Here is a 22,666-nt window from a genome sequence, read left to right as displayed (position 1 = left end):
GGAACTTGAAGAATTCAAGGGTTTGAAGAATCATAGGAGCTAAAGTGAAGCTTGAGTTAATAATTGGTGATAATTAAGGTAAGAGGGTTAGTTTTCATCATAATCATTTAGTTAATTCTTTTTCTCTTGTTCTATGCATAATTGATTATGGGAATAAGTGATTATCATGAACCCAATCTTTGAAATTCGTGCTTATGTTGTAGAGATATGTTTGAATGTGTTAATTTGATGTTAAATGAATTGTTGATTATGAAATTGCAAGTTCATGATGTATGAAAATGGGTAGTTTGTAAATTATGCTCAAATGGTGAATTATGGATGGTTGTTGATGAATTGTGATATGTTTCATGATCAATGGTTGTTGTTATTTAGTCATATTGTTGATGATAATTCATGGCTTGGGTTTGCATGATTCATGATTTGTTGTTGAGAAATGGATTGTTGTTGGTGGTTTTGTGAAATTGGTGAATTATGACATGTTGTTGTTGAAATATGATGGAATGCATGATCATAAGTTGTGGTTGTGGTTAATTGTTGATGATAATCTCATTGCATGACTTGGGTATGAATTATGTTGAGATGTTGTTGTTGAATTGTGTTGAATTGGAAGAAATGAATTGTTGTTGTTGTTGAAGATTTGTTGTTTTGAGAAAAATCATTTTAAAACAATTCCATAACTTATTCAAAATGCCACGAAACGAGCGAGTTCGACGTGTTAGAATCTCGGGTTATGCCACGGATCAGTTTTGATGATTAGGGGTTTTACACATTCGATTTTGGAGCGAAATTGGCGAAAACCCGCAGCCGAAACACTCGAAAACGTGTGTTACGAAGCGCTGCGCCTGAGCAAGGGTGCCAGGCGCCCACAAGTCAGTAAGCCAGCGCTGGGCGCCCTACTTCGAGCGCTAGGCGCCCTGGACAGGGCAACATGCTTGTTGCTTCGTGTCCGGGTGCTTGGGGGTGGTCTTCTGAGGGTCCTAGGCGATCGTTTTGAGGTGTTCTTTTGCTGTTTTCACTTACTTTTCTACTGGAACACATTTGGCTTTGTCGAAGCTTTAATTTTCCAAATGGTTTGAAACTTGAGATTGTGTCGTTTCGGTTTTTCGGAATTGTCGAAACTTGGAATTTTGTGAACAAAAAGGATTGCAAGCTTGGTCTACAGTTCACATGGGCTTAGGCAATGCGTGTAAAGTTGGTACAATGTCTTAATCATGTCAAACTTGATTTTCGGGTGGAATTGTGGAATGTATAAACTTGGGATTTTCTCATACGAACGTAGGCTAATCTTTGAACTAATGATTGATAGTTCGTAAGTGGTCTATGTTCATACTTATATGATTGATTAAGATTGAATTATAGGATTTCAAACTTGAATAAGTTGCCTAGCTTTGAAAATTATCAATGTTGGCCGTTTGCCACATGATTTGCATTTTTGTCGAAAATGTTTCTTGAGCCAATTGTCTTGTGAGTTATTGTGACCATTCTTGTATGACTAAGTGAAGTTGTATGAGTGAATGAATGTATTTTGGATATGATGATTATCATGAGATATGTATGCTATCTTACTTAGAATGTAAGGAATCCTTGAAATGGTGAAACTATATGTGATAGTTGATGTTGAATGACATTGTTGATTATTGATAATCATGTTGATGTATGATGAATCGTAGATGTTGAATATGATATTTATCATGAGATGTTGTTTTCCCTCTTACTTGGAATATGAGAATGCTTTAAATGGTGAAACTATATGTGATAGTTGATGTTGGATAACATTTGATTATTGATGATCATGTTGATGTGGTGATGATGAATGCTATGATTTAATTGTGTATGGACATGTTTTCTTGATAATGCAAATGATGTGGAGATGAACAATATAAATGGGTGTTGTCCTATATATTGTGGTGAAAATTGTGATTGTTGTCGCATTATCGAGTCTTGTTACATGTCCATGCATCATAGTCGTGTTGAGATTGTAGTTGTAAAAGGGTTGAGCTCTTTTACTTCGGAGATTATATAAGACGGGTGTGAAATCTTACATACGATGTTTTTGTTGAATCGAAGGTGGCGACCTTGAGGTGATTTGGTACCACATGCATTTGAGTGTCGATAGGTGCATATCATGACATTAGTCTTATTGATAAATGTGGTTGGTGATTGTTCATGAAATGTGATTAATGATTGTTCATGATAAATATGGTTGGTGATTGTGTATGAATAACTGTGAATTGATAATTGTTCATGACACATGTGATTGGTGATTATTGATGTGAGATATTGGGGTTTTTATGTAAGTATATGCATGAGAATATTATTGATCAAGTGCATGATGTTTAAATTGAAATATTCATGTTAACTGTTATTTGCATTATGATGATGTAATACTTACCCCAGTGGTTTTAACCGCCTACCTGTCTGTATGGATGGGTAGACATTGTGCAGGAGTATCGCTTGGTGATTTTGTGCTTGGTGATATTGGGAGCTTTCTCCGATATCGGTGTTGAGTCGGCTCTGATCTAGGCTTGTTGTGTTGGTCTAGATTAGTTTATTTTTGGATTCTGTTATGTTTGGAGATGACCCGTTTGTTGGGATTTTTGAGATGCATCTATGTTGATGTAATTTATTGCTTCATAACATGTATATGTTGATTACTCTGTTTTATATTCCGCTGCAACTTTTGAGGTTTATATACATGTTTATTAATTTTTGAATTTTGAATGTGGCGTAGCCTCTATTTCTTGAATAAATGTATTATTCGCATGTTTAATTACTTTAATAGAAATAGGACTGTTACATAAAGGATAGCTTAAGTTCACATGAGAAAACCCAAGTTCATATTTTCCACAATCCCACCCGAAAATCAAGTTTGACATGATTAAGACATTGTACTAACCTTACAAGACTTGTCTAAGTCTATATGAACTGTAGACCAAGCTTGCTATCCTTTTTGTTCACATAATTCCAAGTTCCGACAATTTCCGAAAAACCGAACGACACAAACTCAAGTTTCAAACCATATGGAAAATTGAAGTTTCGACAAAGCCAATTGTGTTCCAATAGAAAAGTAAGTGAAAACAGCAAAAGAACACTTCAAAACGATCGCCTAGGACCCCTGCACGACCACCCCAAAGCACCCTGACACTGAACAACGTTCCCGTTGTCCTGTCCTGGGCGCCTGGCGCTAGGGGTGCATCGCCTAGCGCTAGCTCACTAACATGCGGGCGCCTAGCGCCCTTTCTCAGGCGCAGCGCTCCGCAACGCACGTTTTCGAGTGTTTCGGCCGCGGGTTTTCGCCAATTTCGCTCCAAAATCGAATGTGTAAAACCCCTAATCATCAAAAGTGATCTGAGGCATAACCCGAGACTCTAACACGTCAAACTTGCTCGTTTCGTGGCATTTTGAATAAGTTATGAAATTGTTTAAATTGATTTTTCTCAAAACAATAAGTCTTCAACAACAACAACAATTCATTTCTTCCAATTCAACACAATTCAACAGCAACACCTCAACATAATTCATACCCAAGTCATGCAATGAGATTATCATCAACAATTAACCAAACCCACAACTTATAATCATGCATTCCATCATATTTCAACAACAACATGTCATAATTCACCAATTTCACAAAACCACCAACAACAATCCATTTCTCATCAAGAAATCATGAATCATGCAAACCCAAGCCTTGAATTATCATCAACAACATGACTTAACAAAAACAACAACAATTGATCATGAAACTTATCACAATTCAACAACAACAAAGCATGATTCACCAATTGAGCATATTTTCAACATATACCAATTTCTCATACTTTGAAAATGTAATTCAACTAACAACAATTCAATTATCCCTAACTTCATACATCCAAACATGTCATCATAATCAAAGCACGAATTTTATCATTTATGCACAATTAATCAATTCACCCAATTAAGCACTTTTCATACAAATAATTGAAAATTGCAATAAGTGATTATGATGAATAGGTTAAACTCAAGTTTCAAACCATTTGGAAAATTGAAGTTTCGACAAAGCCAAATGTGTTCCAATAGAAAAGTAAGTGAAAACAGCAAAAGAACACTGAGGGTTGGTCTCCAAATTGGTGTGGAGATAGGGACTATGCTAGATTTACAGTTTATAATGGCACTGACTCATATGCTGTGAATCTTGGAGAAAATTCATGTGCCTGCAGGAAATGGGATCTGTCTGGCATACCTTGTCCACATGCAATTGCTTGCATATGGTATAATCAGAAAAATCCAGATGACTATGTGGCTCATTGGTACATGTTAGCACACTTACTCTAGCTTTTACTTTGTTTTAATTTATAAAACACATTAAAAAGGGCTTACAATTTAACTTGAGCATATAATTTAGCTTTTACTTTTACTTTATATAGGAAATCTACTTTTTTGGATACTTACAACAACCTCATACTGCCTTCTAATGGAACCAAAATTATGGCCACAAGTTGAACTTCCACCCATCTTGCCATCATATGTTAGAAGGGCACCAGGTAGGCCCAAAAAACAAAGAAAAAAAGGTAATGATGAGAAGGTGAAACATTCTTAATCTGGTGCTGGTAGTAGTAATTAAATATGTGCCCAAAAGAAACCAACACAGTCTCAAGTGTGGAAGGTGTGGTGAGCTTGGTCATAATGCTAGGACATGTTATGGTAAACAACTTGGTGACAGGATGCTTGCACCAGGGGAGAATCAGGTACAAACTATAATATGTTTTACTGTAATGTGTTAAATATGCAACTATCATATGTTATTTAACTTGTATTATGCATATTTCAGACGAATCCAACTGTTCAGCAACCTCAAGCACCACCTGCACCCAAGAAGAAAGGGCCAGCTAAAAAGAACGGACCAAGCAAAAAGGCTGGGCCACCAGCTGCAACCACAATTGCACCAACAGCTGCAACCACAACAGAAGCATCACATGGAAACACAACTGCACCACCAGCTGCAAGCACCACTTTACCACCACCTAGCACCATTGTACCACCACCTGCTGCAACCAACATTGTGTCACTTGCAAGAAACAATGTGCCAACTGCAAGAAACACTGTCACCAAAACTGACCCAAAGAAGATTGTGAGCAACTCTGTGCCAAATGTAAAGCCACAAATAGTGGGGGAAAACATACTCATGGTGCCTAAGAAGTGCAGGAACATTGGTCTGAAGAGAAAGTCTGATGAAATGGAGCCTATTGGAACACAACAGTCAGTAAACAATATAAGTAGTGCCACCTATTTGATATGTCTGTGGAGACTTATTCTATATTTTGTTGTAATGCAATTTAAGTACTTTTTTGTTGGCATTATATTTTGGGTTGTAATAGCTAAGTATTGAAACTTGATGGCATGTGTTATTTTGGAACACATTAGTGTAAGTTGTGTTACTTTGGAACCTATTTAGTATTCAAACATGGTTGATTGTAACTTAAGTCTACTTTTGGATATGCTATTTTGCAATATAATATCAGACTTTTTGTTATGTGTTCTACTCTGTCCTCCATATCATATTTTCATAACATTGTCTTACATATGTTCAAAGTTCATAACCACAAACATTTTTCATTAACTTGCCAAAATCAATGGTTAGAAACATTTTCATTAACTTGCCGAAATCAAAGGTTATAAACATTCAACATCATTCAGCTTCTTACAATAATCAACCTTGTTTCATAGCTAACCCTAGAGCTAAAAGGCAAAACATGAACAAAAGCATTCCTAACACAACTATGGCAATTATGGTGGGGATTTAGGGCAAGAGATGATTTAGGGCAAGAGATGATTACCTTGGATTTCCAGATTTTTTCTGCGGCCTCCTTAATGTATGGTTCTTCTATGAACAGAGGAGCACCGCTGGGAAGTTCTTTAGAGAAATTGATAGGTTCGTCAAGGTTGGAAGTTTTGGAAGAGGAGCCTTTTGCATTCGTCATGATGAAAATGTTTTGATAAATAAGAACGGCGAAAGAAATGATAAAGATTTCTGAAAAAGCTAAGATTTTTTATGGTTTCAGTAAAAGATTTTCCTTTTGAGAAGAAGAAGGAACAGTAAAAAATCTTAGAAGATGAAAAGTTGAAAAGGTAAAGGTAAAAAACTCTTGTTTTATTATAACCTTTGGATCTGGACATGTGTCAACATCCTGCATTGACAGTTTTTAACAAAAACGGTAGTTCCCAATGATTGGAAACGTGCCCCACTAACCACGGTGGGGACACCAAAACTTTCTTTGAATTGTTTCTCTAGACAATGACGTCATACATTCCATCTCGAATGAATTGAATTATGTTTATTGGGGTCAAAAACATATTTTTCTCCCTATCAAGAAGATAAGTTGAAAATGACGTTTCTGTGGGGAAATTTGTTAGCCTATATTTTTTAAAGGCTATCAATAAATGCAGTCAAAATAAGTTGACCTTGTGATCGAAGGAATAAGGAATGCTCTCTTATTTTTATCGAAGTTGGGCTTGCTGGAAGCACGTGTTTCAGTTCGAAGGACAAAAAGCTATCGAAGGGCAATTTTGATTTCGGATAAGGTCAAACAATGGATATTTCCAAGGCGCATTCGAAATTCAAATCGAATGGATAAGACTTGTTAGTTTACTGCAGTTATAGGTTTGAATTCGAATCTAGGTAGTTATTTTGATTTGTATAAATAGTAGTTTTTCCCAAGGAAAAGTGGTCACAATCCAATCATACACAAAACTTACACTCAAATTATCCATATGGAAGCGAGAAACGAGTCACAAGTTGCAATGTATGAATTTGTGTACCAATTTACATTCAATCAATACATTTTAAGTTTATTTTCTTAAGTGCCTTTACATTTTACTTGTTTCTTTTGAACAATTTATTTTACTGTTACTTAACAAATTTCGATTGAGTTCAACTTGGTTGAATTTGATTGCTTTATTTACTTCTGTTTACTTAATTTTTCAAGAACGATAATCACTTTATGGGAAACAACGAAGCACAATATGTCCTTAAGATTTACTGGTTGATCTTGCAAGTAACAATTTTTAAATCAGCGGTTGTTTACCAAAAATCAGTGTAAATGTAACACTCCTATTTCTATTAAAGCAATTAAACATACGAATAATACATTTATTCAAGAAATAGAGGCTACGCCACATTCAAAATTCGAAAACCAATAAACATGTATATAAACCTCAACAGTTGCAACGGAATATAAACCAGAGTAATCCAAATATATACATGTCATGAATCAATAAATTACATCAACATAGATGCATCTCAAAAATCCCAAACAAACGGGTAATCTCCAACATAACAAAATCCAAAAATAAACTAATCTAGACCGACACAACAAGCCTAGATCAGAGCCGATTCAACACCGATATCGGAGAAAGCTCCCGATATCACCAAGCATAAACTCACCAAGCACTACTCCTGCACAACGTCTACCCATCCATACAGACAGGTAGGCGGTTAAAACCACTGGGGGTAAGTATTACATTATCATAATCCAAATAACAATTATCATGAATATTTTCAATTAACATCAGGAATTTGATCAATAATAATCACACATTAATACTTACATCACACCCCAATATCTCACATCAATAATCATTAATCACATGAACAATTATCAATTCACAAATATTCATTCACAATCACCAATCACATTTCCAAATAAGACTCATGTCATGATATGCACTTATTGACACATAAATGCATGTGGTACCAGATCACCTCAAGGTCGTCGTCACCTTCGATGCAACAAAAACATCATATGTAAGAGTTCACACCCGTCTTACATAATCTCCAAAGTAAAAGAGTTCAACCCTTTTACAACTACAATCTCAACACGACTATGATGCATGGACATGTAACAAGACTCGATAATGCAACAAAAATCACAATTTTCTCCACAATATATAAGACAACACCCAATTATATTGTTCATTCCCACATCATCTGCATTATCAAGAAAACATGCCCATTCACAATTAAATCATAGTATTCATCAGCACACATCAACATGATTATCAATAATCAACAATGTCATTCAACATCAACTATCACAAATAGTTTCACCAATTCAACATTTCTTACATTCTAAGTAAGATAGCATACATATCTCATGATAAACATCATATCCAAAATATAATCATTCAACACCTTCACTTGGTTATATAATCATAGTCTCCACAATTCCTAGGATAATTGGTGTTCAAGAAACATTTTCGACTAAAAACCATGCCAAGTGGCAACCGGCCAACATTTACAAATCCCAAGACAAAAGACAAGTTGAAAACCTTCAAACAATCTTAATTGACAATATACTCATGAAGTTAAGTCGCCTCCGGATCATTAACGTTAACCCAAGCATAACTTAAGTTCATATGAAAATCCCATTTTCACAACCTTTCACTTTCCCACCCGAAATGTCACTTTCTACATGATTAAGATGTTTGACCACTCTTGCAAGTATTACCTAAGCCTATAAGAACTGTAGGTTCAACTTGCAAGCTTCATTAGTTTACAAAAGTTATTTTCGACAAACTTTGGAATTCACAAAATTTCACAAGTTAAGACTCAATTCAAGAATTTCAAGTATACGCAAGCAATCATTGTTCCGGTAGGTTTTAGGGGATTAACAGTAGTTAAACATGCTTAAGGAATTATTTAAGAAAACTCGGATTGGCCCCTAAAGACCCGGAACAAAAGATCAAAGTGGCTGAAACGGAACATGTTCGCTTCAGCGAACAAATTACAGTAGCAAACCACTTTGTTCGCTTTCTGGTCGCTGACTGGTCGCTCACCAGTTCGCTCAAGCGACCACATGTTCGCTTAAGCGAACTAGTTCCAGTAGCTACCAGAAAACTTCGCTCACTAGCTCGCTCACAGTTCGCCTAGGCGAACTGAACCCAGAAAAGTATGAATGTTCGCTTACCAGGTCGCTTAAGCGAACCTCTAAGCTAACATTCACAGGTTTGTAGAAAAAGTTACAAGTTTGGACCCCTTTTCATCCCAAATTCCCAATTTTGATCTCTCATTGCCCAAATGTGTTTTCAGAACATGTTTATAGGTCAATATGACTAAAAAGACTCACAAAGACACAATCAAACTTGAAAACACTTGACAATTGGACCACTTCATCATTTTCACCAAAACACCAACAACCATTCAAATTCTCATCCTCAGTTCATGAATATGCATACCCAAGCAATGATTCATCAACCACAACATCAATTAACAGTCATAACATCAATTGAACAAGAATCATAACTCAATCTAACAACAACTTAGCAAAATTTACCAATTGAGCACAATTTTCACAACTTATCATTTGTTCCTATTTGAACATGAAATTTCACCCTCAATCATACAATTATCATCAATTCATGCATACAAACATATCATTACAGTTGGAGCACGAATTTAGCAACAATTATCCATTATGCAAAAATTCATACAACATTTGAAAATTTACAAAATGATGATGATTATGATAAAGACTAACCCCCTTACCTTAGATAAAGATTAATCCCAACTTAGGCTTCAATTTAGCTCCTAAGCTCCTCCTCAACCCTTGATTCTTCAAGTTCTCCTCCTCAACCCTTTTTCTTCTCTTCACCACTTTCTCTCTCTACCTCTCTCTAGAAAATATCTTATGAAATGAATGAAGTGATATTTTCCTAAGACAACTCATTTGGGATACCCCTTAATGGGCTAAACCTAGTTTCTAGTGGCCTTAACCCATTTCTATTCACACCAAAAATATTTCTACACTCTAACCGGTAATTAACTATTAACGGTAAAATGTCACTAACGGTCACTAAACGATAAAATCCCAATTTACTCTAGTAACTTAGTAAAATAACTATCCTCACTAATCACTAAAATAATTCCCACCAAAATTATAATTTTACCCGTCCTCACAAAATGACCAAAATACCCCTAAGTATAAAATGACTAAAATACCCTTCTAACACGGAAACCCATGAAAATGCACCCAATGAAGAATAATCACACACAAACACATAAAACACATAATAAAAGTAATTAAAATAAATCTAGCTAAAAATCGGGCTGTTACAGTAAACAGTAGCCCAATCCATAAGAACTCTATAATTAATCGTGCTTAATTTGGAGTAGTCTTTGGATGGGTGACCTACTGGTAAGTTTCCCGGTAAGTGTGAAAAGATTGGTGTTGGTTTGTAGTGTCTGTCGGCAATGCTTAAAGTCGTCTGGGATGTTACACCCGCAAACTCACCTCAAAAGAAAGAGATGAATCGATGTTTCTTTTATATGACCAGAACTTTTCGGGCTATGTATCAATCTTTTTAAATGAACATCTTTAGCGTAAAATTCAGTGGAGAGATTTTTGATAGCATGATGAAGATCTATATTTTCTACCTATCTATATTTTTAAATGAACATCTTTAGCATAAAATTCAGCTGACAGATATTTGACTGCATGATGACAACATGATAAGGGACCATAAAAACTGCCAGTGCAAACATGCACCACACAAAAAAGTTTTGTTCATAATATTTTCGAATTGTATAATCTAAAATATCCCTCACCCTACAAAAATGAAATTTCTTTCATTTTCACCCATTACCGAAACATTTCGGATTATAAAATCCAAAAAACTTTGATAATTTCCGGATTATATAATCCGAAAACAAGTTAGAGTTTTGGATGGCAAGAGTAACTCAAGGAACACAATTTTCAAAGGGTTTTACCAGCCATGGGTTTTACCAGCTTTAATGGCTGGTAAAACCCTTTGAACACGTTTTTTGACTCACCATTAAGAGTCGTTACACTCTATGAACCTAAATCTTCACAAATTTCTCCTACAACTACCTTTCATACCTTCACCATTTCTCACACCATCATCTGACACTCTCTCGTCCTCTTCCTTCTACAACAATGTTTTTTCATCGTTGGTCTTTCATTAAAAAAATGTTACTAAAGAAATTCAGGGATTGTATGAACGGTCAATGTGAGTGATGACATAATGGAAAGAAGCGCAGTCTGTCTGGGTGTGAGGTTGGTTTGTTTGGGGTGCAAGGTTGACCATCAAGATCTTTTTTGTCCTAGAAAGAAAACAAAGCTTATCCCAGCCCCCTCCCTCCATCATCTTTTTCTTCTTCCCCCTCCCCTCTTGCTTTCCTCTCCATCAGTTTGCACCACTGATTTAGCTTTAGGTTTTTAATTGATTAGCATTAGGTTTGAATATTTTATATAATAAGCTTTAATAAGTTTAAGCTTTATTTTATCGTAAATGATTGATATAATAATAAAATGAGATTTTGTTTGTTTCATTTTGTCCTTTTAATTTTATTTATATTTGTATTTATTTTATTTTATTTTTGAAGGAAATTTGTATTTATTTTATGTTTTTGACATTTATATTTATGTCATCGAAATAATATCAGTAAACCACAATCTTTTTGAAATTATGGGCAAAGCATATTTCGAATTATATAATTCGAAAATTCTAAAAATTTGTTTCGGATTATATAATCCAAAAACTAAAGGTATTTTTAAAAGAAAAAAAAAAATAGGACGCGTGCGAAACACATGGGATAAAAAAAGTAATAGCTATAATTTATTGAGACCTCTCAGAAAAATTGAGATCAGAAACCCATGGGTTGCATAGGTTCATATTTCTGAAACATAAGTGAGATATTATAATTTTCGTGAGACATAGAGTGATCAAACTTTACAATACTTTCTGAGCCACTTGTTCTTCCTATATTGATAAGCGTGTCTCTCCCTCTGATCTGGTCTTTTTTTATTTTATTTTTTTTTAGAAAATAAATGATATTCATTCATTCAAATTGATATAGTACAACGATATAATGCAAATTCATTAAAAACAAATAGGACTGTGAACAGGCTCACAACATCCATGTTAATAGCATAAAACGGCAAAGTACAATTGCCTACACATATCGCTAATTAAATCTCCGGAATAATCATATCTCCGAATCTACAACGTGGATGACGCCAAAGTCATTGATTGGATCTGCACTGGATCGAAGCTGATCTGACAATCTGAACCGGTCAAATACCTGAGAGAAACAAGAAAAACAAACAACGTCGCACAAAGACGACGAACAAACCAAGGTCGCACGAAGACGACAAAATCACAAACTAAAAAACGAAATAGATGTGAAAATCACTTATTTCAATAAAAAGAAAAGAGAAAAACGAGTTAGAGGGGTGATTTATGGTAAAAAAAATTGACCCTAAATCAACCCTCTTTTGTGGATGAAGAAGAAGAAACTTAGGTTTTGGTGACGGCTCACAAGAGAGAAAAGGAAAAAAAGTAAACGTTTTGTGATAAATTGATTGTGTATAAAAATATGGTCATTCTCAAAATTTGTGGAGTCTTTGAATTGCTAATAAAATAGAGGACTGAACTTAACTTTTTTTATATTGTAACTGTATGATTTAAAAATTGTTCATGAACCTGGATAAAAAAGATAAGAAGTGATTGAATAAAAACGATATTCTAACACCCACTTTTTATATACCTGCATGACATCTTGTTAATTTGTATAAAAATATGGTCACGGATATTAAGTTGAATAGATGATTGTTCAATTCATATATAATACTAACATAATAATTAACTTGCTAACATTTGTCAATAACAAAATATCATGATGTATGAGAAAATAGGTATCTTTTCTAGACCGACCAAAAGATCAATCCTACAATGACACGTGGACGGGATGCCTCCCTGGATCAAGGTACATCACCTGAGTTTGCACGCTAATGCTGGTGCACTCCACCTCACATCCCCATGCAATCTACACGGTACATGTGGCCTCCAACGACCCTGATGAGGCGACACATTTCACAGAAGCAGTTAGCGTCTCCTTCCTCTATTTACGGGTGAGTCCACATCACCTTCAAGGTACGATTCATTTTCCCACACGCAACCTCATTTCCTACACTTACTTGAGCGTTAAAGTGTTAACGAGTCGGCAGACACCCTCCATTCCACCAAGAAGACTTCATCGCCACCGCTTCAGATCACTGCATCGTTATCGTTGCTTTAGTCCGTCTCTACTGTACAGATCAATATCCTTTCTCATAGAAAATGAAAAGGAAAAATGTTGCATATGTTCCAATAGCGAATGTTAAAGAATTACATACAAAAAAAATAAGGCTTAATTGATCCCTTAGTCCCTTATCTTAATTCTTTTTTTTAAAATGGTCCCATAACTCTAAAACGTCTCAATTTGGTCCCTTATCTTTATTTCCGTCAATCAAGTTAGTCATTTCCGTTAGTTTTTTTGCTAAAATCGTTAAGTCTTGCCACGTGTCACTTAGGATTAGTGATCAAGGATTGGATTTAAAAAGCACACAAAATTTACGATAGACTCACAACATATGATCATTTATAATCTTTCCCTGTTTGTCTTGAATTTCCTAAAATTAAAAATTACCAACAATCTTCATCTTCTTCCCTCTTCATATCTCTACTTCATACCCAAAATAAAAATTCAGCAGCACATAAACATAACAAAATTAAAGTAAAATTGTATAATTTAATAAAACATTTCTCCCTCACTCTCTCTGTAACCAGATCTCTTCTCTCAAAATTATCAATTGAAACGAAAAGACCAGTTTGTTTGGAACGAAAACACCAGAATGTTTGCCATTAATTTGATTTCTGAATGGTTACCATTAATTTCAATTTCCCTTCTCCCTAACCTTGGTCTGTTTGGAACGAAAACACCAATTAGTCCTAAAAAGTTATCAGTTTTTTATGATCAATGCCTCTACTAAAGGCTTTTATGTGTGGAATTAGTAGTTTGGGCTCTATCAACAATTTGTTGCTTATAATCAAAGTGGAAGATTTGTTTCTTGTGCTGTCATTTGATTATGAGATTGTTACGGGAATTATGGGTTTGTTATTGGTATTGTTGTCATTTGATTTCTTTCAGATCCCAAATCTTTTGGTTTTCATATCAAAGGTTTGATTTTTTTAAGACTACTTATTTTAGGGATTTCTCGAGACTTAAAAGAATTCAAATACTGGTTTTGTTATAATTATTGATTATATTTGGGTTGATGAATTTCTAGCAAGAGATTATGTGTTATGGGGATGAAGTTGGGAGATGAAGAGGGAAAAAGATGAAGATTGTTGGTGATTTTTAATTTTAGAAAATTCAAGACAAATAGGGAAAGATTATAAATGATCATATGTTGTGAGTCCATTGTAAATTTTGTGTGCTTTTCAAATCAAACCCTTGATCACCAATTCTAAGTGACACATGGCAAGACTTAACAGTTTTAGCAAAAAAACTAACAGAAAGGACTAACTTGATTGACGGAAATAAAGATAAGGGACCAAATTGAGACGTTTTAGAGTTATGAGACCATTTTGAAAAAAAGAATTAAATTAAGGGACTAAGGGATCAATTAAGCCAAAAAATAAAATGGCCATTTCAATAAAAAAAAATCAACTTTTTTATTCCTCAATATCTTTTTTTGTGGTGGTCAGGGTTTAAACTCCAGACCTTGTATGTTTTATGCATTGTTCATACCAAATAAGCTAAGCTCACGATGACTTATTCCTCAATATCAATCCTAAGGTGTAATTAAGGACACAAAATAACAATACTCAAAAGGAAAATATCTTTCCTCAGAAACATTTTTGTTTAATCAATACGTGGAAATTGCTCCTCTACCGACAGCATGTCCCACTTTCAGGACTTTAGACACTCCAAAGTCCTTAAGTTCACACGCTACAATTCATATTCATCCCCAGTGACAAAAGGTGTCTTTCTCTCGCATTAATTTGAATCCGAATTCTCTTCCATTCATATTCATCAAACCAACTCATCCACTCATCATGGCTTCCCTCACAGTTACAAATCGATTCACGTATGATGTTTTTCTCAACTTCAGAGGCGAAGATACTCGCCATGGTTTCACAAGCTATCTCAAGAAAGCTCTTGATGACAAAGGAATTCGAACTTTCATGGATGACAAGGAGCTTAGAAAAGGTGAAGAAATCACACCATCACTTCTCAAAGCAATTGAAGACTCCATGATGGCCATTGTTGTCCTCTCTAAGAATTATGCTTCCTCCTCCTTTTGCTTACAAGAACTTTCAAAGATACTTGATTCCATAAAAGGTAACGGTAGGTGTGTTTTGCCGGTATTTTATAAGGTGGATCCTTCTGATATACGAAAGTTGAAAAGGAGTTATGGTGAAGCAATGCAAAAACATGATGAAGCCAACTCCTCACGTCATGACATGAATAAATGGAAAATGTCACTTCGCCAAGTTGCTAGTTTGTCCGGCTATCATTACAAAGGGTATATCCATATCTTTTGTTTTTCATTTCATTTGTCTATTGAAATAGTGAGTTGAATTGAAATACAATGCGTTACACTAACAAGTACGTACTTTAAAGATATTTATTAAAATGAATTGTAATAGTTTTACAAATAATTTAAGATAGGTCCCTAAAAAAAATAAAATTAAGATAGATAAATATAAAAACAGATACTTATAATAAGACAGATGAGTAACGGTTCAATTTATAGAGGCATTTATACATTATTTACTTGAGACATTAAGTAGCACACTTCAGGTCCTAAATCAATACCACCGGTCTAATCCAAGTGAGTTTTGAAATGCAAAATTAATAACATACGGTCAGGTTTGGTTGGTTGTTGTGGTTTTTGCTAGACAATACAATTATTTGTTTCCAACATTAAAATAGAATTAAAAAGTTAAAAATAATTGTTTTTCTACGGTGTTTCAAATTTCATCCAACATTGAAATTTCATTTTTATTCACCAATATTCTCATCAACCTACCCCAAATGAAAACATGGACCAAAAAATAACTCTCTTCGGTAAGAAATGCAAATGAATAACATTTTATCATTCTCTACCCACTTTGGTTGGTCTGATGGTGTTGGTTTGGGATCTTGGAGTATGCTCCTCTCAAGGTCTCATGTTTGATTTTCTACAATTTCAATTTCAACGGGCTTGCTTTGCCTTTTCAAAACAATATTTTGTTTTTATCATTCTCTAAAAGTTCTTATTGAATTTTTATCATTCACAAGTTACAAAAGTTATCAGTGAGTTTCTATGCGGTTTGCTTTGGTTTAGTTCAGTTGGTAAAATTAAAATCGCAAACGAACCGAAACACTCACATGAGTTAAAAGAGGACGAATACATCCAAACCAAACACGATTTTTGGTTTGGGTTAGTTCAGTTTGCGGTTTTCTATTTGATTGATTCGGTTTTAAACACCCTAATGTTATCTTCTCTTTGACAAAAAAATTAAACTCAAATCAATTCAGTTAATCTTTACCACCAACACCAACTGTCGTCGTTGTTAAAAAAAAAACAATAACCATCGAAAAAATATATTGGTTCTATTTGATTTTAATTTTAAATTATCAATATAATCTTTGTCTTAAATGTACTTTTGTTTTTTCTATGTTTAAAAAATTGGTTTTCTGGTCCCTTATTTAATATATGGATTAATAGTGTTTTATCCTCTTGTAATATATGTCATTTCTGTCATCGTGAGCTTAACTCAGTTGGTAGAGACAATGCATACAAGGTTCGGAGTTCGAACTCTGGCCACCACCAAAAAAATATAGTTCATTTCTGATTTCCCCCTTATAAATTTTTTTGTTTGGATTCTATCCTTATAAAATATTTTTTTAAAAATCTTCTAAGTTTAAAAAAAAAAACCGATTTTTTCTAATATTTAAAATTTCATAAAAAAAAGCTTAATGTTTTTTTTTTTTCGATTTTTGGAAAAAAATCTCAATATTTTTTGAATTTTTGAAAAATAATTTTCAAATATATATATTTTTTTTTATCTTTTTTAAAATTAAATATGATGTGTTAAGTTAATTTCATGTATGGCCTGCAAAAAAATGAAAAAATAAATAAAAAATTCCATGTCAGTTCCACAAGGGAATATGGTGGGTCAGATGGTCTAGGGGGGCATTTTGTCCCTTTTTTTTAGAGCGATTTTGCCCCCTTACAGTTTCCTCATTTGTGATTTGGTAGTTTTCTTCCAACTTTCCTCCAAATTTATGTTGTTGTTACATCATTTATTAACGTGACATTTAATAATGAATTTTATTTAAAACTAAAAAACAAACTCAAAAAAAATGCCAAAATGTTTGACACTCTAATTAACAGCTCCATTCGCTCTCAAGTGTCAAGTATGATTTTTGGTATTTTTTTTTTTTAGTTTTAAAGAAAAAACATGCGGTTATGAGAGTTGAATGGTACACCAATAAATGATGTCACATGAGCATAGCTCTTGGTAGGAAGACAACCAAATCATGTGGAAACACAAGGATGAAAAACACAAGTCTTAGAAAATTAAGCATGATAAATGCACTTGAATGATCACTTTAATTTTCTCTTATTGGACAGGGATATGCCTGAGCATAAGTTTATTGAGGAGATTATTAAACAAGTCTTAGAAAATATAAAACCTGTTGCCTTACCTATTTGTGATTACCCAGTTGGACTGGAGCACCAAAAGCAACATGTGACTTCTCTTTTGAATGTTAGGTCTGATCATACAGTCCACATGGTAGGGATCCATGGGATTGGTGGAATAGGAAAAACAACTCTTGCTTTAGCCGTTTATAATTTGATTTCCCATCAGTTTGAAGTTTCATGTTTTATTGAAAATGTGAGAGAAAATTCTAAGAAACATGGGTTGACATATCTCCAAAAAATCATTATTTCTAAAGTAGTTGACATCGGCTTCAGCAAAAGAAGTTACTTTTAATTCTAGACGATGTTAACGAGCCAGAGCAATTAGAAGCTCTGGCTGGAAAACACAAATGGTTTGGTCCCTCAAGTCGAATCATCATCACAACTCGGGATAAAAGGTTGCTTACATGTCGTGGGGTTGAACATACATATGAGGTGAAGGGGTTGAATGACAAAGATGCTTTTGAGTTGGTTAGATGGAAAGCTTTTAAAATTGAATTTGGTCCAAGCCATAACAATCTTTCTTTCCCACAAATGCATGTTTTAGAACGTGTCGTAGCATATGCTTCTGGTCATCCACTCGCTTTGGAAGTTATGAGCTCTCACTTTTATAAAAAGACAATAGAACAATGTAAAGATGCACTAGATCGTTTTGAAAAAGTTCCTCATAAAAAGATCCAAATGACACTACAACTAAGCTATGATGCTTTACAGGAAGAAGAGAAAATTGTTTTTCTTGACATTGCATGTTGCTTCAAAGGATATAAATTGACAAGGGTCGAACAAATTCTTTATGCTCATCATGGTGACATCATGAAAGATCACATTAATGTGTTAGTGGAAAAATCTCTCCTAAAAATAAGTGAGTCTGGTAATGTGAGATTACATGATTTGGTAGAGGATATGGGGAAAGTGAATTGTTAGACGAGATTCACCTAAAAATCTTGGAAAACGCAGTAGGTTATGGTCCTCTAAAGATATAATTCAAGTTTTAGAAGAAAATACGGTGAGTAATAACGACATGGAGAGTTTGACTTTTCATCTTTAACTTTGATTACGATAGCTAATGCTCAAGTTAGCCTTTTGGGTTTTTGCATTATTAGTATTACTATTTTTTTGAACAAGTGCATTATTAGTATTATTAACTGTCACAATATCACAATTTTTAATCTCTATGAGTTTAATTCATATTTATTGTTAGTGTAGTTTTTTTACACATACATTCTATGTTTGTTTTTTTTAAAGAATACATGCATCCAGTTATGTGTTGTCACATATTTTGATGAATTAAGAACACGACTTGTCATATTTTATGACCAAAACATCAATGGATGCATGTGTATAACTTTTTAACATCGTAACGGTCTATATAAATCAAACACTTGTTGAGTTTAATTCATATACATTTTTCTGTGTAATTAATATTAAAAGATCTTCAATACGAGGTATAAAGTTCTACCTTATATTCAGTTGATTTGTCCTTTTTTGTTTACAGGGAACAAGTAAAGTTGAAATCATACATTTCGACTGTTGTATTAGAGTAGAATGGGATGGAGAAGCTTTCAAGAAGATGAAAAATCTGAAAACACTAATTTTTAGTGATCATGTGGATTTTTCTAAAACTCCCAAACGTCTTCCAAATAGTCTAAGAGTGCTGGAATGTTGCAATCCTTTTGAGTGGGAGGGCTTTCTCACAAAGGCAAGCGTAACATATTTATATCTCTTATCTTATAATATTAAATCGGGTTTAATATTATTCATATATTTCTTATTTATTTACATATTTTTCTATTTCCATTTTTTTTGTTGCAGAAGTTCAAGAACATGAGAGTTTTAAATCTTGATCGTAGTGACCATTTAGGACAAATACCTGATATATCTGGACTCCCGAATTTAGAACAATTTTCAATTCAAAATTGTAATCAACTAATTACAATTGATAAATCGGTTGGTTATTTGCAGAAACTTAAAATCTTGAGATTTATAAGTTGCACCAAAATACGGAGTGTTCCACCTCTCAGTTTGGCTTCATTGGAAGAACTCGAATTTTCATATTGTTATAGTCTAGAAAGGTGGTGAATGGATTTGTTGGAAAACTTAAAATCTTGAGGGTTATAGGATGCACCAAAATCAAAATTATTCCATCTCTCATATTACCTTCTCTAGAAGAACTCGATCTTAGTCTGGAGAGTTTTCCACACGTGGTAGATGGGTTTGGTAATAAACTTAAAACCATGATTGTTAGAGATTGTATCAAGCTAAGGAGTATCCCACCTCTCAAGTTGGATTCGCTAGAAACCCTTAACCTCTCATGTTGTGATAGTCTTGAGAGTTTTCCACCTGTGGTGGATGGGTTTCTTGGAAAACTTAAAACCCTGAATGTTAATAGTTGTCGCGATCTCAGGAGTATTCCACCTCTCAAGTTGGATTCTCTAGAAGAACTTGCTTTTCAATATTGTTATAGTCTTGAGCGTTTTCCAATTGTGGTGGACGAGTTTCTTGGAAAACTTAAAACCCTACTTATTGAAGGTTGTCACAATCTCAGAAGTATACCAGCTCTCAAGTTGGATTCCTTAGAAAAACTTAACCTTTCAAATTGTTGTAGGCTCAAGAGTTTTCCATGTGTGGTGGATGGGTTTCTTGGAAAACTTAAAACCTTGCTTGTTAGAAATTGTCACAATCTCAGAAGTATCCCACCTCTCAAGTTGGAATCCTTAGAAAGACTTGACCTTTCAAACTGTTGTAGGCTCAAGAGTTTTTCACATGTAGTGGACGGGTTTCTTGAAAAACTTAAATTCTTGAATATTGAACATTGCATGATGCTTCGGAGCATCCCACCATTCCGGTTGACTTCGTTGGAACAATTCAATATTTCATACTGTCCAAGTCTAATACTGTCCAAGTCTAGAGAGTTTTCCAAAAATAATGGGATTGATGTGAAATATACCGCGACTTCTCTTGGATGAAACTCTCATAAAAGAATTGCTGTTTCCGTTTTAAAATCTTACTCCACCTGAAACATTTACAGATTTACCAAAAAAGTGGCTGCGAAGTCAATGCAGTTCCATGTATTGAAAGAGAGAAGTAAGTACATTGTTCATTTTACCGAAATTGCCATAATATTTCTTCCTGTAATATAGAATGTTAATTTGTTTCACTAATTTATGATAGATCTTTCTAAGTATTCACAATTATAGGTTGGACTACACATTTTTTTATGACAAGCTGACATTTTTCCAGAAATCTTTAGTTTTTGCCTAGTTTTAATAATTGTTAAAATTCAACATAAGCTTGCGTATAATATTTTCTTTTCACCTACGCACTTCATAAAATCATGGAAGAGTTTTAAAATATGTTTCTCACAAATTATTATGGACATTTTTCTCTTGGAAATTATTTCGTTCATGTAACTTGGCTTCTCAATGCAGGTAGAAGAGAGCATTGGTCACTCTTTTGGAAAACCAATCCAAACAATGCTAGTTTAGATGCAAGGCATGAAAAATCTCCATCATTGCTAGGTGAGATTAAAGTGGTTTTACTCTATTACATTCCGTCAAAAACACTATGAACAGTTTGTGTTTTGATAAGCTTAGTATGTTCGGATTCTTGTTATTAATAAATTGAGTAGCTAACTAATCATGGTTAGCTGTCATCTCTCTGCAGAAGAAGTGAAAACTGGTTATTTATGTTGATAAGAAGAGCTTATGTTTGAAGCCGGATTTGAAGATAAACTTGTTATTTGAAGTTGTAGAAGATCACTCTGAAGTCAAAACAATCTGCTTGAATGGCTATTAATTCCAGGCTGATTAATTTATATTATCTACATCCTAAGGTAACATTCTTTCAACTGCTTTTCTTTGTGTATTGCTCAGATATATATATTTTTTTTCTTCTAGTTAAAGTAGAGAAGTTTAAAAGTATGATTTCTGCAAAAGAATTGATTTCATCAATTTAATTTTGAATTATTTTTTTTGTGTGGATATAAGGGTTCTGATATTCCAGAGGCAACACCACCACAGCCCTTTAGCCAAACAATTTGTAACTTTCATCAACATCCATAGAAATTGAACTGTCGGTGAACAACTTACATTTGAGTTAGACTGCCTAGATAGCACAGAAAGTGAAAGCACGCGGTAGAAAGAATGTACAACATTGTCTGATTGTGTGAGTAAAATCTTAATGCAGAAAGCGGGAAGATGAACGAATCATTGTCCATGAGTATTTAAACAAATGTTATTAATACACCAGTACATAAGATCTGCCGGTCCACATTCTGTTAGCCGCACTGAAAGCCCTGATTTGAAAGTTGTCTCTTTTACGGATAGTTTGTTGACACATACTTCTGCACAGTCAGCACCTGAGAGATTGTTGCTCGGCTCTGATGTTAACCTTCAGAAAATGACTTCCCAAAACTCTGCATCGTGTTTTAAGCCTGCAAAAAGAGTGCTCGACTTTACACTCACAAAAGGCATTGATGATTTGGAGAATAGAGCAGAAAAGTCTAAACCTAGCAGAGGATGTTCTGACGACTTCAGATCTTTTGATTCTGTTTCCCTACCTCAAGAGGTATACCTGCCATCTTGTTTTCGTTTTAAATTTGGACTTAGTCTTAAAATCATACATTGATATCCACTTATTATTTTATTTTGTACCTTTCATTAGCAATTTTTGTTGTAAAAGCAATTTTTTTCTCGCGTTTTAGCAGTTTCTTTCTAGTTAATTGGTTTGTTTCTCAATGCAGGTAGACGAGAACCTTAGTCATTCTTTTCAGAAAATCAACGTAAATCAACATTGTTTGGATGCATCGGATAACAATCCTTCATCATTGGTGGAACTGGTTAATGTGACTGACTCTATATTTGGTATATTATAATTTTAATTTATTATAATTCACACGATTACTCGATGATGCATCACTCGCCGGGCATCAGCCTGCAACAGCGGAAGCAAACCCTCCGGTGGCTCCAAAAACTCACGCCAAACATAGCTCCTAGTTTAGCAATGAAATCCGCGAACGAATTGGTCTCCCTAACAGAATGCTTTAACTGGACGCTCCAACTCCTTTGCAAAAAATCTTGCACATTACTAATAATTGCCGCATAATGATGCCAAGGATTCACCATGGTTGAAACTAACTGAACAGACCGAGT

The 22,666-nt window shown here is 34.3% G+C and overlaps 1 protein-coding gene and 1 pseudogene across 1 annotated transcript; both read left to right on the top strand.

Annotated features, from left to right (window-relative positions):
- Window positions 1-14,733: 14,733 nt before the first annotated feature.
- LOC112418447 (disease resistance protein RPV1-like) lies at window positions 14,734-17,781 on the top strand (the record flags this gene model as incomplete). The annotated part of the gene is made up of 2 exons (XM_024774797.2): window positions 14,734-15,350; window positions 17,448-17,781. Coding segments are annotated over exons 1-2 (804 nt in total), but the record flags the coding sequence as incomplete, so codon positions are not given.
- Window positions 17,782-17,783: 2 nt separating this feature from the next.
- Window positions 17,784-22,389, top strand: LOC112418444 (disease resistance protein RUN1-like; annotated as a pseudogene).
- The last annotated feature ends 277 nt before the right edge of the window (window positions 22,390-22,666 follow it).

The sequence above is a fragment of the Medicago truncatula genome, chromosome 1, assembly GCF_003473485.1.
Source record: "Medicago truncatula cultivar Jemalong A17 chromosome 1, MtrunA17r5.0-ANR, whole genome shotgun sequence".
NCBI classification, from domain to species: domain Eukaryota; kingdom Viridiplantae; phylum Streptophyta; class Magnoliopsida; order Fabales; family Fabaceae; genus Medicago; species Medicago truncatula.
This window is presented reverse-complemented; position numbering and strand designations above follow the sequence as displayed.